This window comes from Leuresthes tenuis, unplaced genomic scaffold (genome assembly GCF_036924035.1).
Source record: "Leuresthes tenuis unplaced genomic scaffold, fLeuTen1.0.hap1 SCAF_17, whole genome shotgun sequence".
Taxonomy (NCBI): Eukaryota; Metazoa; Chordata; class Actinopteri; order Atheriniformes; family Atherinopsidae; genus Leuresthes; species Leuresthes tenuis.
This window is the reverse complement of record NW_027325371.1, coordinates 18250403-18263815: the sequence shown is the minus strand read 5'-3', so window position 1 is coordinate 18263815 and position 13413 is coordinate 18250403. Positions and strand designations below refer to the sequence as shown.

Sequence of the window (13413 nt, the reverse complement as noted above, 5' to 3'; positions counted from 1 at the left end):
TTGAAAATTGACAGAACAAATGATACGCTGATTGGATTATATTATAGAAGTGCCTTGAGCTGACATTTGTTGTAATTTGGCGCTATATGAATAAACTGGACTGCTGGGATAGGCTCCAGCCCACCCGCTACCCGATTAACGGATTGACGGTATAGAAAATGGATGGATGGATGAATAAACTGAATTGAATTCAATTAAATGGTTCACACAACTAAATTTGTGTAACTGCCCAGACAGTCTATTTTCAAATAGTCTCTTAAGTTGGAAACCAAATCAAATATTTCCTTAAACCATGCTACAATGTATGCCAGTCAGAACATGTGAACTAGATTCAAAAGCTGACTCTTGCACGCAGTGACAGTCATTCTTGGGGTGTTTGTGGGGAGAGGAAAAGCCCCATAACTTCTTACATTCCTCACAAAATTACAGCTGCACAGCCGCAGCCAGGTCAGTATCTGCAGATCATGACTACATTTGTTTGTTTATTAGTGAGCCAATTATCATGTAAACATATTAAAACAATGTAGCCTACTTTGAATGCATTATCAATTATGATACTTATATTTTATTGGTATCAATTAATACAAGTTTAAGAGTACATTCTGTTTATTTCTCTGTTTGTATCAATTAACATTTATTTAATCATTCTCAGTCATTTTCACAAGAACTGCATTTTATAACAATATATTTATCGATTTCAGATGTGCTTACTTTTACTTTGGAATACAATCAATAGAAATAAAAGACAAATAGAAATCCAACGTGTCATTAGACACAATAGTCCACTGAAGAAAATGAATTCAAAATGATAATTTTTTTATACATCAAGTTATCAACATAACCATTGAGGCATAATTTGGGGATAGCTCATGTACATTCTAATTCTAAAATCGAAAATCATTTAAGTTCGTCATATGATTCTAATTTGGTAAACAAGTCGTTAGAAGCAAACATAACCAATTAAACAGGTCTTGAATTTTAGTTAATAACCTAATAACTTTTTAAAAAAACGCCACGACCCGGATGTAGTATGTGGGTGGCACGCTTATTGTTTCCGGTTTACACTGTTAGCTCTGACCCCCGGCTTGAATAGAGACCTAGCTCCTTCTGAAGACAAGAATTTGTTGTGTCATTTCTAAAACGTAGGTGGGTTCCTTTTTTATTTTAATTTATTTTTACTTGTGTGCTTTTGTTTCGTCGCTCCCACAACGTCGCGTGCGCATTTTAAAGGATGTGACTTGTCCGTAAGGCTGTCTGAAAGTAAGGTCAGCGCTTGGTTGGTCGGCTAGTTCCCGTGTTGAGCTAACAAGCTAGGCAAGAGGTGTGTGTCACTTTCTGTTGAGCCAGCCATTTTCTACAGACACATGGACGCTGGTAGACCACATTACATTATAACATTATAACTCCGGCTGCAGAAATGGTCTCAAAACACGTAATGGAAATGAAGGGGTAGATGAGCCAGGACGTTCAACTGGTCAAGTTTGCATGGTCGCTAACGATCGATAACACTGCAGCCTCTGAGAGATTGCACTGAACCTGGGGGGGTAAACATGTTTTGCTGCGAGGGCTGGAGTTAAACATTTCCAGAGTTGGAATAAACTGGCGAAGGGGCAGCTTGTTTTGTGTTTGTGGTGAAGAGGTGGTTTAAGTGCGAATTCAACCGGCCATTTCTTTTAAAAAAGCAGAATATAAAGAGCTGCTGAGCAAAACACTTGAGACAGGCTGTTGACTGTTTTTGCAGTCACTAATGCTTCATTTCATTAAGGCAGCGTGGTGGGCAGCCATTCTAACTTTACAGTGTTGAATGGTTGTTTGTTCCAGTGGAGAGTATTTTTCTTTTTTTAAATGCATTAATCTTTTATGGTGCAAACAGTTAACTGTCCAGCTATACTATCAAAGCTTACCCTCACAACGTCTAAGGCCTCCTAAGGATCCAGTAACGATGACCTAATTTCTCCATATGCTGTATCATCTTGTTAACCCATTCCATTTTGAGACGCTCATTTTGTTTTGCACAAAAAAAAAAAAAACAACAACTTTGGTAACTCTTTCCCAGGTTCTAGGGTTGCCCCCCACTCCATGTGTGATCCCTAATGGGCAGCTGGTCTCGCAGTGCCGTGCTGGAGCTGTACAGGGCGCTGCTCCGTGCAGGGCGTCACCTTCAGTACACCGACCGCAACTACTATCGCCGGGCTGTGGCTCGCGAGTTTCGTCGCTGCCAAACCCTGACGGTACCTGAAGATAAGGAGGAAGCACTGAAGAGGGGCCAGTTCTTCCTCAATAGCAGACTGGGTGGACTTATGTAGGTGGACGGGAGCGCAGGCCATCTGGAGGTGGGTTAGAGAGGTCATCTGGAGGTGCATCTCCCAGGTGAGCCTACAAACAAGGACAACACTCATATTGGTAGTAAAGTTATTTAGACTTGAGGCATACTTTGAAAGTTTTATGTGTGTTTTTGAGAATCTGGGTTTTGCCTCTGCTCTTCCTCTCAGTGTCATTCTCTGTCTTTATCTCTTTTCAGTGGCACGATGGCAGGGGTGAATGGAGACCGTAAAGGAAAAAAGGGTGATGACAACGGGATTGGAACAGCTATCGACTTTATGCTCTCCAATGCCAAGCTCGTGCTGGGGGTGGGAGGAGCAGCTATGCTTGGCATTGCAACACTCGCTGTCAAAAGAGTAAGTGTGACGGACTTTATCTGCCTTATCTTTTCACAACCCGCCGATGAGTGCCATAGAGGGGAAAAAAACTAATTTCTTTTGCTTGGGTTGTTCCTGATGAAGCCGATACTTATAGAGTGCACGCTAAATTGTTTTGTGCAGATGTATGACCGTGCCATAAGTGCTCCCACCAGCCCCACCAAGATGGAGCAGACGGGAAAGAGAAGCTGGGAGGAGCCTGCCTGGATGGGTTCGTCCCCACGGGTGCTGAACCATGACATGAAGTCAACAGTTAGCAGGTCGCTCCAGTCTCTGCCCACGTCCTCACATGCATTCGAACCAGGTGAGGGAAACGACTCGGCCTTACGTTGACATCGTACCTTTGGTTGTTTTACGGCACATGAGACAGTTTTTTGGGTTGGCCTTTGAGCCAGATGTCTTCTTTTTTTTTTTGTTTGTTATGTGACAGATGGCCTTCTTGGAGGAACGTTGCTCTTTCTTTACAGTGGGTGTTAGTCTTTTGTTGCCAGCTGTTTACTAGTAGTACGATCATTGGATTGGCCATAGATTAGTTGTACCTTCATTTTTAAAATGCCATGCTTAGTAGAAGCCAGTAGATGCGGGTTGGTGTCAGAATTCTAGTCAGTTTTCAACAAATGTATCTTTTAGTTTTTAATGTATTTTTTTTCTACATCTCCTTAGACTGTCTGCGGCGAGCTGTAGGCCGCTCCGCTGTGGGAGGAAGTGGCGCCTCTCAGTCTGACCTGGTGAGGGCCCGGATGCGTCTGTCTCTGCAGGAACATCTGTGGGAGTTCTATCAAAACAACGTCAACATCCCTGCTGAGGAGCAGGCTCTGGCCAGGAGGGCGGCACTGGACATCTGCGCTGAGCTCAGAGTGTTTCTTCACGCCAAACTGCCCGACATGCCGCTCAGAGAGATGTACCTCAGCGGAAGTCTGTATGACGACCTTCAGGTGAGCAGTTGCACCTCTTTGTTTTTTACCTTTACATTGATCTGGGATTTCAATAGAACCTGCACTTCATTTTCCCTTTTCCATGTCCCAGGTGGTGACAGCTGACCACGCCCAGCTGATGGTGCCTCTTGTCTTAGAGAAGAACCTGTGGTCGTCCATTCCAGGGGAGGACACGATCATGAATGTCCCAGGTTTCTGGCTTGTCCGCCGGGAAAACTTGGAATATTTTCCTCGGAACAGCAGCTACTGGGACCGCTGCATGGTCGGTGGTTACCTCTCCCCGAAGTCGGTCCTTGAGGTCTTTGACAAGCTCGTCGCTGGCTCCATCAACTGGCCCGCAATAGGGAGCGTCCTCGATTACATCATCCGTCCTGTGGTTCCCTCTGAGACGCTGACCTTGGAGGTGCAGTACGAGATGGACCGAAGGCTGTATGTGGACTTCTTGCCTCTGCTTGTGATGGAGGACGGAACCTCGCTAATCGCCAAACCACATCGGCTTGCTGCGGAGCGGCATGAAAACCTGTGGCGGCAGAGCTTCCGCGTGGCTGAGACTGCGCGGCTCAGGGCGCTGGATCAGGAGGACGGAGGCTGCCGGTGCACATGCCTGAAGGTGGCGAAGGCCATGTGCAAGCTCAACCCTGCTCTTAACCGGCTCAACGCCAGCCAGCTCACCAACGCCATTTTGTTGCTTAGTGAAAAGGAAGGGGACTGGATCCAGGACGCGCTGGCCGACCGCTTCCTTCAGCTGCTACGAGCGCTGGTGGGACACTTGGAGGCGGGGAAGCTGCCATGTGCCCTCAGCCCTAAAGTTAATTTATTTTGCGAGCTGACTGAACATGAGGTTGACGAGCTGGGGTACACGCTCTACTGCGCCCTGTCTGATCCAGAGGGGCTGCTGAGAACTGCTGTGGTGCAGCAACAACAGCCCTAACAGGCAAACGTTAACCTCTTGTTTTTGTGGTCACTTACTCTTCAGCCATAACAAGGTTCTATAAGAAAGCACCTGCATGGAAGAAAAAAAAAGTCCTGTCTCTTACCAGTTTCTTAATGCCTCCGTGCAAACATCTGTGGCTAAACGTGAGACAGTAACAGCTACTCGGTGCTGGAGCTGTTGGACTCAACACAAAAGCTGCATCTGTTGTGATCCAAACATAGACATTTCTTAGGAAAGTGGAGGTCTGGAGTGGATGACTCGCCTCAAAAGCCATTGTATTAATTAGGTCTAAAGTGAGCAAGTTGGTGTGAGCTCCGTATTGGTTGATTTTTTATTTTTTTTTTTTTATTATAAGAAAATGTTAGAAGACATGAAATCGGCCATGTTTGAGTCCTTTTACCTGATTGGAGAGTTTTGAGGACGCAAGCATTTCTGATGCAGTGTCGTCCGGACTCTGTTACAGACGATAGATACACGCAGCTGCGTCAAGGTATAGAATGAGATGACTGCGTTTATACCAAGCCACACACTGATGAAATGTCTGATCAGCCCGAAGGACTCGGCTCTCTTGGCTCACAGGAAGGAGCCGTGTGTCTTTTCTGGCTCAGCAGGAAGGCTTCATTAATACAGTGGCTGAATTCATGACGTATGCTTTACTTGTTACACGTGGAGTAACTGTGTTTTGAATGTCCGCAGCTTGCATGTGTTTCTTCCAGCCTGGTTAATCTGCAGTTATGTGTTGATGTCTGTCTCCACGCAGTTCAACCCGTGAATCTAATACAATGCGAAAGATTAAATACTACCATATATGGGAAAACGGGAAATGTCTGATTTGTTGCCGGTTGATCGGAATCTCGACTAATCGTTTTTTTTTTTTTTGCTGGGAGCAGACGGCGTGTCCACGTGTCGGTCCGATACAGAGCTGCTCTTTGTTTGCCCTTATAAAAGAGAGGTTTCTTCTCCAGGCTCGCATAGGTCCGACGACCTTAATTAACCAATCAGTATTGTGCACGCCCAGCGTCACGGGTTGTGTCAAACTTATGAAAAACGTACAGCGGCCTGCTGTAGATTTAGAACAAAGTAGGGCAGGATATTCAGAAGAGGTTTCTGTGTTCGTGTGCACGCTCTTAAGTGACCGTCTGTGTCGTGCACGTAGCCAGACACGGATTAGAGTCCAGGTCTGTGTCAGCGACGCCGAAAACGGTGCTGCACCAACAACAGGTGGCACGGATCAATCCGTAACCTTCAGCGATGCTCACGACTCGCGGGCTGCTTTAATGACGGGTCATCATGTATATTAATAGATTACAGGAGTCCTGATCCACTAGGATCCACTCACACATCAGTTATATAACAGCAGCTATATTAGCCAAGGTCTCTAATGGTGAATAAGGCTAGAATTCCATGAGCTCGATCAATTTATTATCTAAAGTAGCACTAAAATCGTGGTCGGTGCACTCAGGTGGTGTTACGTGGACAGTAGGATAGAAGGGCTCAGATCCTCTATTGGTGTTTGTCATGTCTCCACCTTTGCAATATGTCAGCCAAAGTAATCTCATGGCTGCTTTTTGTCGTCTCTTTTAGCCTTAGAATAAAAAGGAGGGGGGGGCAGTACAGAGCAAATATCCCTTCGTTCCCCAACACACCGTTCAGTGTACATAATGGAGGAATTTGGGTTGTGTTAGAGTTCCAGAGTGCATTTATGGAGAAACTGCACAAAAAGGGGGAATATTTTTGTATTTATGAAACATTTATAACCAAAAGAAAAGAGCTGAATATTTATTTTCAATGATGCATATAAAAAAAGAACCTGGAGCGCTTCCCTCTGGGTGTGCTGATGGAAACGGAATCATCTGTGGTTTTATCTGTGCAAGGAAAAGAATCTTCCTTTGCAGACCTAATTGGTGTTCTAGACTACTACTGTGCTAAAATAAGGGGGGGGCACTGTGCCCCGTCTGTCAATGTCAAAACCCAAAGTAGACCACTACCTCTACCCTGAGGAGAGCATACTAACATATGTGATGCATGCCATGTGACCCAAACCCCCCTCCCTCCAAGCTTTAATTATTTATTTTTTTTATTCAGCTCTGGAGTCGATCATTTCACTTTGTATACTTCATTAAATGTTAAAAAATACCTTCTGTATGGTCTTTTTTTTTTTTAAATCTTATTTTCTCCTGCAGAGATGCAAGAATGGGTCCGGTTTCAATCCAATAAACTCATCCACCCACAAAGTGAAAACGTTTACTCATCGTAAAGTTTTATTCCACCCGACTTTGCAGCAAATTCACACAGGCATCGGTACAGAGACGTCCTGATTTCACTTCTGTGTACAAAACCTACCTCTGACACTGACGAGAGACTAAATATGTGCTTCAGTTGATAATTAGTCCCCTCCCTCAATTTAAAAGAAAAAAAAAAGTAAAATGAAATGTTACAGCTCAAAATCTAAAGCAGCTACAAAGAGAAGTGCAAAAGAAGGGGAGGTAAAGTCCCTCTGATCAGTGTCCATACCTGCTCTCAGCAAACTTTTTCTAAGCAGATGAGATATTTGAGGCGGGGTTTTCACTGATAAATGCAAAATGTTTTTTTTTTTAAATCGCATTAACGTTGCTAATCTTCAGGCCCTATTAGAAATGAGAATGGAACATGCTTCATCTTGTGCTCGGTATCTACTTTGCGGCGGCGAACCCCACTCGGTCGGCGTTCCTGTCGAACACGGTGTAGTACTTCCCAATGAACACGTCTCCCAGGATCCACAGGGGCCCCGCAGGAGGTGGGATATCCATGGCCATGAAGCCTGACAGACAGATCGTTTTACCCAACTGGGACTCCTGCATTAAAAGGGAAGAGAGCAGCTTTCAGTACGGCCAATTGAGCTTTGCATGGTCTACTTTTTTAGCAGCCATTAATGTTCAAACACATGGCAGAGTTCAGTATATAGATATATAATTCAGCAAAGTTTGACTTCTCTACCCCATCTTCTGTTTGTCTTAACTAAACCCAATAACTGAGAGCTTGCTGAGCAGCACAGAAGTGTGACAGAATGCCAAATACGTGAACGTATAAATCAATAAGGTTATCGATAGAAAAAGATCGGTTATTGAAAAGACACTTTTGTTTGAATAAATACCTTCATGACATAATCCTCTCCAGTCAAGTTAAACATCTTCCCTCCGATGTTCAATGAGATAACAGGGAGAGAGGGAATCTTCTTGCAGTCAATTAGGTACTAGAGGAAAGAAAAAAAGTGAGCTGAAATCATCTCTCCATACCAAAAAGACAAAAATGAGGTCCAAGGGTTGTCATAACGACCGTCAGCTCTACCTCTCCCATCAGCAGGGGCAGAGCTCCGATGGCTTTCTGCAGCGCTCTCACTTCCTCCACAGGCCCAACAATAAGGGACGTTCCCGTGTCAACAATAGCCTGGCAACCGGCTTTGCAAAGAGTCAGCTGGTTGCCAACGTCAACTCTGCAGATGAGAAGAGGGCCGGCAGGGTTGAAGCGAAACACATCCGACCGTCGGCTCAACTCTAACACCTGCTCAGGAATTTGTCACCATGGTGCTGCAGCACAACTCTCCAGACAAAACGTCTTCAAACCGTAATGATCTTTAATTCTTTTTTTTACTGTCAATAGGAGTGACCTTTGCATGAATGCTTCCAGCTAAACGACTATATCCAATCACAAGGAAAAGGAACTGATAGTGGGTTAACCCCGAATGCGCTTTCCCAGTTCCTCTTAGCGACACACATCGTTCCGTCTCACCTGTTCACGTCGATCTGCCAGTAGGCCTTTCGAGTCACATTGACGTAGTGCAGGTCTCCGGTGTAGTACTGTGGGTCAGTCCCACCCAGCATCAGCTCCCCTCCCACTGCTGCAGTCGGGTCTCTGAGAGACACGATCGCAGAAAAAAACCAACAAAGTCTCATCTTGCTTTAGAGCCGAATACCTCTTACAGTTAAACAACTAGCAGCGGTTTGTTTATGACCCGTCAGAACATGCTCGGCATGGTTAGAACTCTGTGAAATTGGCTTTTGGCCCACTTGTCATAAACCAACCTGCTAATATAGACAGAGAAGATGTTCTGGGGCAGCAGTTTGGCAGCCATGGCTGTGTCGAACACGGGGGTGACATTAGCCACAGAAATGGAGGGATATCCCATCCCCAAGACCCCATCGAACCGAGCAACGGCAAAGGTGATGCCGGGCTGCTTCACTGCTTCTCCAAACTGCTGGCCAGGCACAGAAAGGCCTGCAACCTGGAAGCAAAGGGAGCAGAAGTGAAAAGACTGGATGCACAATCATTCTTGTATTGAAATGAGGAGGATTGTGTGAACACCAAATCAGAGGAATGCAATCAAACAAAGGGCTTTGTTTGTTGAGTCATAAACTCACAGAGACCGTGTCCTCGCTGATGAAGCCAGACAAGCTGCCTCTGCCATACCGGATGGAGAACTCTGTGCCATTCTTCACATATGTGGTTGACTTCTTCGAGTTGTAACGATGGTGAACCCCTAAAAAGAAACTAACCTCAATCAAAACTACAGGGAGCAGATGTCTTGAACAGCGACGATGAGGCTGGTTTCAGAGTCACAGTCGTTGGCTTACATCACAACTTCTCTATGAGGGGACTTCATGAAAGCAAAGACATTACATCTGTACCATTAAAAACGATACTACTCACAGCAGGCCAAATCAAAGAAGGAGCAGTGAATGGAGGGGATCCAGAGGTTGGAGGAGCCCGTGTCAAACAGCACGCTGAAGTCCTGCGGAGGGGTGCCAATACTGATCACCCCATAGTACTGGGCCTAAGAAAACACAAGGGTCATTTAATCAGAGAACAGACGTTTTAAGCTGTGCTGGCATTCAGAAACCACCAGGATAGCACATCTGAGCGTAAAGCAGCTGGTGTTTATGAGTAAAAGCAGACTGGAACGTTGCTGGTGATAAAACTCACCGACCTAAAATAGCGTTTTTAATATTAAACTCAGAAGTCAGGAACAAGCGCAGGGTGACTCAGAGTTGACTGGTTCCACAGCAGACATTTAGTTTAATGTAAGAAAATAAGAAACACGTGCCATCACGAGTTCTAAAGTCCAATATTTACTTTTTCCTGGTGAAGTTGCTCACATTGTTCAGAGAAAGTCCTTCACTAATCTGCCAGAAAGGTGGTAAGACTTCACCCAAACGGCACCCAGGAGCAACCTAAATCAGTGAATTTATTCCAACACACACTAAAAAAAGAAAAAAAGTGAACTGAAGCGCATCCCGTGCGTGCACATACATCCATGAAGTTGGTCAGTCTCTCCACGGGCAGATTGGGGGAGGGAGAGCTGTCTGCCGCTCCAGCATTCTCCGCCAGAGCCCGAAGCTCCTTCAGAGACATGCCGTTGTCGCTCATGAGGCGACGCAGGCTCCTGGTTTTATGAAGGGGAACTCTGGGAAGACATATGACAAAATTAAGTGCGCGTGCATCACCTGCCATTAAAAAAAAAGAAAAAAAAAAAAAGCTTCCTGGTTTAAAGAGTACTTTGAGTACCCTGTTCCACTTTTCAGATGCAAACGTTTTTATATGAGCGACACTTTGTGCATTTTAACTGCGTCACTGTCATTAATGCCAGGACTTGGAAACACGTGCGTCTGATTACAGCAGTGACGAACTGGACAAGACAACACATTACTCAACCCACAAAGTTAAGACAAAACCAGCTGATGGACGTTATTTACCTTATGACGGCGGCGCATTGACTGATCAACAGCACCCCAATGATGAAAAGCATCCTTAGTTGTGTTGTCTTTGTCCTTGTAGATAAAATCTAAAAAAAAAAAAAAGCCTTCCGGACTATTTCAGATATTAGCGGGCGCGCAGCACAACACACAATTCAAACTGACGCAGAAAGCTAAAAGGTGCTTCGGCAATGTCCGGACTAACTCGGCTCTCCCGATATGTAGCTCCATGATTGGTTGAAAAATAATCTGTAGGCCTGTTTTCATTGGTCAAAGACCCCTGCGTTGTAAAGCGGTCTACCGAGACAGAGGTCGTATAGTTACAAAATCAAAACAAAACACAATCTTTTCCTTGACTTAATGAAAGTAAGATGGTAGAATTTTTTTTGGAAAGGACTTAGGAAAAGAATGGCTCTGAAATGGAAACATCCTGAACATCCTGCATCCGGTGATGCAGAGAAACTAGTTCATGCATTTGTTACTTCAAGATTGGACTACTGTAATTCTTTATTATTGGGCTGTCCCACATATTCTCTGAAAAGCCTCCAGCTGATCCAAAATGCTGCAGCCAGAGTTCTGATGAGAACTAACAGGAGAGATCACGTTTCTTCAGTTTTGACTTCTCTTCATTGGCTCCCTGTTAAATTCAGAATAGAATTTAAGATTCTTCTTCTCACATATAAAGCTCCTAATGACCGAGCTCCATCATATCGTAAAGATCTCATTGTTAGATATTTTCCTAACAGAGAACTTGGGGAGTAGAATAGGAGGCAGGGCCGTCAGTTATCAGGCCCCTCTCTTGTGGAATAAGCTGCCAGTAAATGTCCGGGAAGAAGACACCCTTTCCACTTTTAAAACTTTCCTTTTTGATAAAGTTTATATTTCCAACAGGTATCCTTTGAGTGGTGTATAGACAGGAAGTTGGACTTGTGGAACGCAAGAAAGTCCGGCTGGTTTTCAAAATAAAACCCCACTTTTCCCACCGGCAAATCTCAGCCTGCATGTATATATGCTACTCTGATACTTCCGGGTCATTTCACACAGTTAAGAAGGTTCCTAAGCAGAATTCTTTTCACTGCCCATTTAGTTTCGAATTTGGACCTCGTGATCCCTTGCCCGGATGTGGGACACCGGGGCCTCCCCCCGGAGCCAGGCCCGGGGGTGGGGCCCGGCAGCGGGCGCCTGGTGGCCGGGTCTGTGCCCATGGGGCACGGTCGGGCATAGCCCGAAATGATGACTTGGGTCCCCCTTCCGACGGGCTCACCACCCGTGGGAGGGGCCAAGGGGGTCGGGTGCGATGTGAGCTGGGTAGCGGCCGAAGGCAGAGGCCTTGGCGGTCTGATCCTCGGCTACTGAAGCTAGCTCTTGGGACGTGGAATGTCACCTCTCTGTTGGGGAAGGAGCCGGAGCTGGTGCGCGAGGCTGAGCGGTTCCGGCTAGATATAGTCGGACTCACCTCGACACACGGCTTGGGCTCTGGAACCAGTCCTCTTGAGAGGGGTTGGACTCTCTTCCACTCTGGAGTTGCCCGTGGTGAGAGGCGCAGAGCAGGTGTGGGCATACTTATTGCCCCCCAGCTGTGTGCCAGTACATTGGGGTTTACCCCAGTGAACGAGAGGGTAGCCTCCCTCCGCCTTCGGGTGGGGGGACGAGTCCTGACTGTGGTTTGTGCCTATGCGCCAAACAGCAGTTCAGAGTACCCACCCTTTTTGGAGTCTCTGGGGGAGGCACTGGAGAATGCTCCTACCGGAGACTCCCTCGTTCTGCTGGGGGACTTCAATGCTCACGTGGGCAATGACAGTGAGACCTGGAGGGGTGTGATTGGGAGGAACGGCCCCCCCGATCTGAACCAGAGTGGTGTTATGTTGTTGGACTTCTGTGCTGGTCATGGACTGTCCATAACGAACACCATGTTCAGACATAAGGGTGTCCATATGTGCACTTGGCACCAGGACACCCTTGGCCGCAGTTCGATGATCGACTTTGTGGTTGTATCATCGGACTTGCGGCCGTATGTCCTGGACACTCGGGCGAAGAGAGGGGCGGAGCTGTCAACTGATCACCACCTGGTGGTGAGTTGGCTCCGCTGGTGGGGGAGGATGCCGATCAGACCTGGCAGGCCCAAACGTATTGTGAGGGTCTGCTGGGAGCGTTTGTCAGAATCCCCCGTCAGAAGGAGCTTTAACTCCCACCTCCGGCAGAGCTTCAACCATATCCCGGGGGAGGTGGGGGACATTGAGCCCGAATGGGCCATGTTCCGTGACTCCATTGCCGAGGCAGCTGATCGGAGTTGTGGCCGTAAGGTGGTCGGTGCCTGTCGTGGCGGCAACCCTCGAACCTGCTGGTGGACACCAGTGGTGAGGGAAGCCGTCAAGCTGAAGAAGGAGTCCTATCGGGCCTTTTTGGCCAGTGGGACCCTGGAAGCAGCTGATAGGTACCGACAGGCCAGACGGGCTGCGGCTTCGGCGGTTGCTGAGGCAAAAACTCGGGCCTGGGAGGAGTTCGGTGAGACCATGGAGAACGATTTCCGGACGGCCTCGAAGAGATTCTGGTCCACCATCCGGCGTCTCAGGGGGGGGAAGCGGCTCACAGTCAACACTGTTTACAGTGGGGACGGGGCTTTGCTGACCTCAACTAGGGATGTTGTGAGTCGGTGGGGGGAGTACTTCGAGGAACTCCTCAATCCTACCAACACGTGCTCGGAAGAGGCAGAGTCGGAGAGCTCGGAGACGGGGCCTCCCATTTCTGGGGCTGAGGTTGCCGAGGTGGTCAAAAAGCTCCTCGGTGGCAAGGCCCCGGGGGTGGATGAGGTCCGTCCTGAGTTTCTCAAGGCTCTGGATGTTGTAGGGCTGTCTTGGCTGACACGCCTCTGCAGCATCGCGTGGACATCGGGGACAGTGCCTCTGGACTGGCAGATTCGGGTGGTGGTCCCCCTCTTTAAAAAGGGGGACCGGAGGGTGTGTTCCAACTATAGGGGTATCACACTCCTCAGCCTCCCTGGTAAGGTCTATTCGGGGGTATTGGAGAGGAGGATCCGTCGGATAATCGAGCCTCGGATTCAGGAGATGCAGTGTGGCTTTCGTCCTGGCCGTGGAACAGTGGACCAGCTCTATACC

The 13413-nt window shown here is 47.1% G+C and overlaps 3 protein-coding genes across 5 annotated transcripts; 2 read left to right on the top strand and 1 right to left on the bottom strand.

Moving 5' to 3' along the window:
• Positions 1 to 1059: 1059 nt before the first annotated feature.
• Positions 1060 to 2306, top strand: LOC140272721 (mitochondrial ribosome and complex I assembly factor AltMIEF1-like). 3 transcript variants are annotated; one of them, XM_072368126.1, is made up of 2 exons: positions 1060 to 1142; positions 2057 to 2306. In XM_072368126.1, the coding sequence occupies exon 2, from the start codon at positions 2094 to 2096 to the stop codon at positions 2304 to 2306; it is 213 nt and encodes a 70-aa protein (XP_072224227.1). In that variant the 5' UTR covers positions 1060 to 1142; positions 2057 to 2093. The 3 variants fall into 3 exon arrangements, with proteins under 3 accessions (XP_072224227.1, XP_072224228.1, XP_072224229.1); XM_072368127.1 differs by having other exon boundaries at positions 1062 to 1146; XM_072368128.1 differs by having other exon boundaries at positions 1063 to 1142; positions 2064 to 2306.
• A 222-nt stretch (positions 2307 to 2528) lies between these two features.
• mief1 (mitochondrial elongation factor 1) lies at positions 2529 to 5392 on the top strand. The gene is made up of 4 exons (XM_072368124.1): positions 2529 to 2678; positions 2823 to 3003; positions 3363 to 3634; positions 3726 to 5392. The coding sequence occupies exons 1-4, from the start codon at positions 2529 to 2531 to the stop codon at positions 4563 to 4565; spliced, it is 1443 nt and encodes a 480-aa protein (XP_072224225.1). The 3' UTR covers positions 4566 to 5392.
• Positions 5393 to 6807: 1415 nt separating this feature from the next.
• napsa (napsin A aspartic peptidase) lies at positions 6808 to 10490 on the bottom strand. The gene is made up of 9 exons (XM_072368125.1): positions 10298 to 10490; positions 9855 to 10008; positions 9255 to 9378; positions 8966 to 9084; positions 8630 to 8829; positions 8337 to 8459; positions 7896 to 8040; positions 7702 to 7800; positions 6808 to 7402 (listed from the first exon to the last, which is right to left on the bottom strand). The coding sequence occupies exons 1-9, from the start codon at positions 10348 to 10350 to the stop codon at positions 7241 to 7243; spliced, it is 1179 nt and encodes a 392-aa protein (XP_072224226.1). The 5' UTR covers positions 10351 to 10490; the 3' UTR covers positions 6808 to 7240.
• Between the last annotated feature and the right edge of the window lie 2923 nt (positions 10491 to 13413).

Excerpts from the sequence above, each read along its gene's own strand:
- LOC140272721 (XM_072368126.1), top strand. The coding sequence starts at position 2,094 with ATGGGCAGCTGGTCTCGCAGTGCCGTGCTGGAGCTGTACAGGGCGCTG.
- mief1 (XM_072368124.1), top strand. The coding sequence starts at position 2,529 with ATGGCAGGGGTGAATGGAGACCGTAAAGGAAAAAAGGGTGATGACAAC. Across the intron at positions 2,679-2,822 it reads CAACACTCGCTGTCAAAAGA|ATGTATGACCGTGCCATAAG; the intron begins GTAAGTGTGACG and ends TGTTTTGTGCAG. Across the intron at positions 3,635-3,725 it reads GTCTGTATGACGACCTTCAG|GTGGTGACAGCTGACCACGC; the intron begins GTGAGCAGTTGC and ends TCCATGTCCCAG.
- napsa (XM_072368125.1), bottom strand. The coding sequence starts at position 10,350 with ATGCTTTTCATCATTGGGGTGCTGTTGATCAGTCAATGCGCCGCCGTC. Across the intron at positions 9,379-9,854 it reads GACTGACCAACTTCATGGAT|GCCCAGTACTATGGGGTGAT; the intron begins GTATGTGCACGC and ends GTGTTTTCTTAG. Across the intron at positions 8,460-8,629 it reads TTCTCTGTCTATATTAGCAG|AGACCCGACTGCAGCAGTGG; the intron begins GTTGGTTTATGA and ends CGTGTCTCTCAG.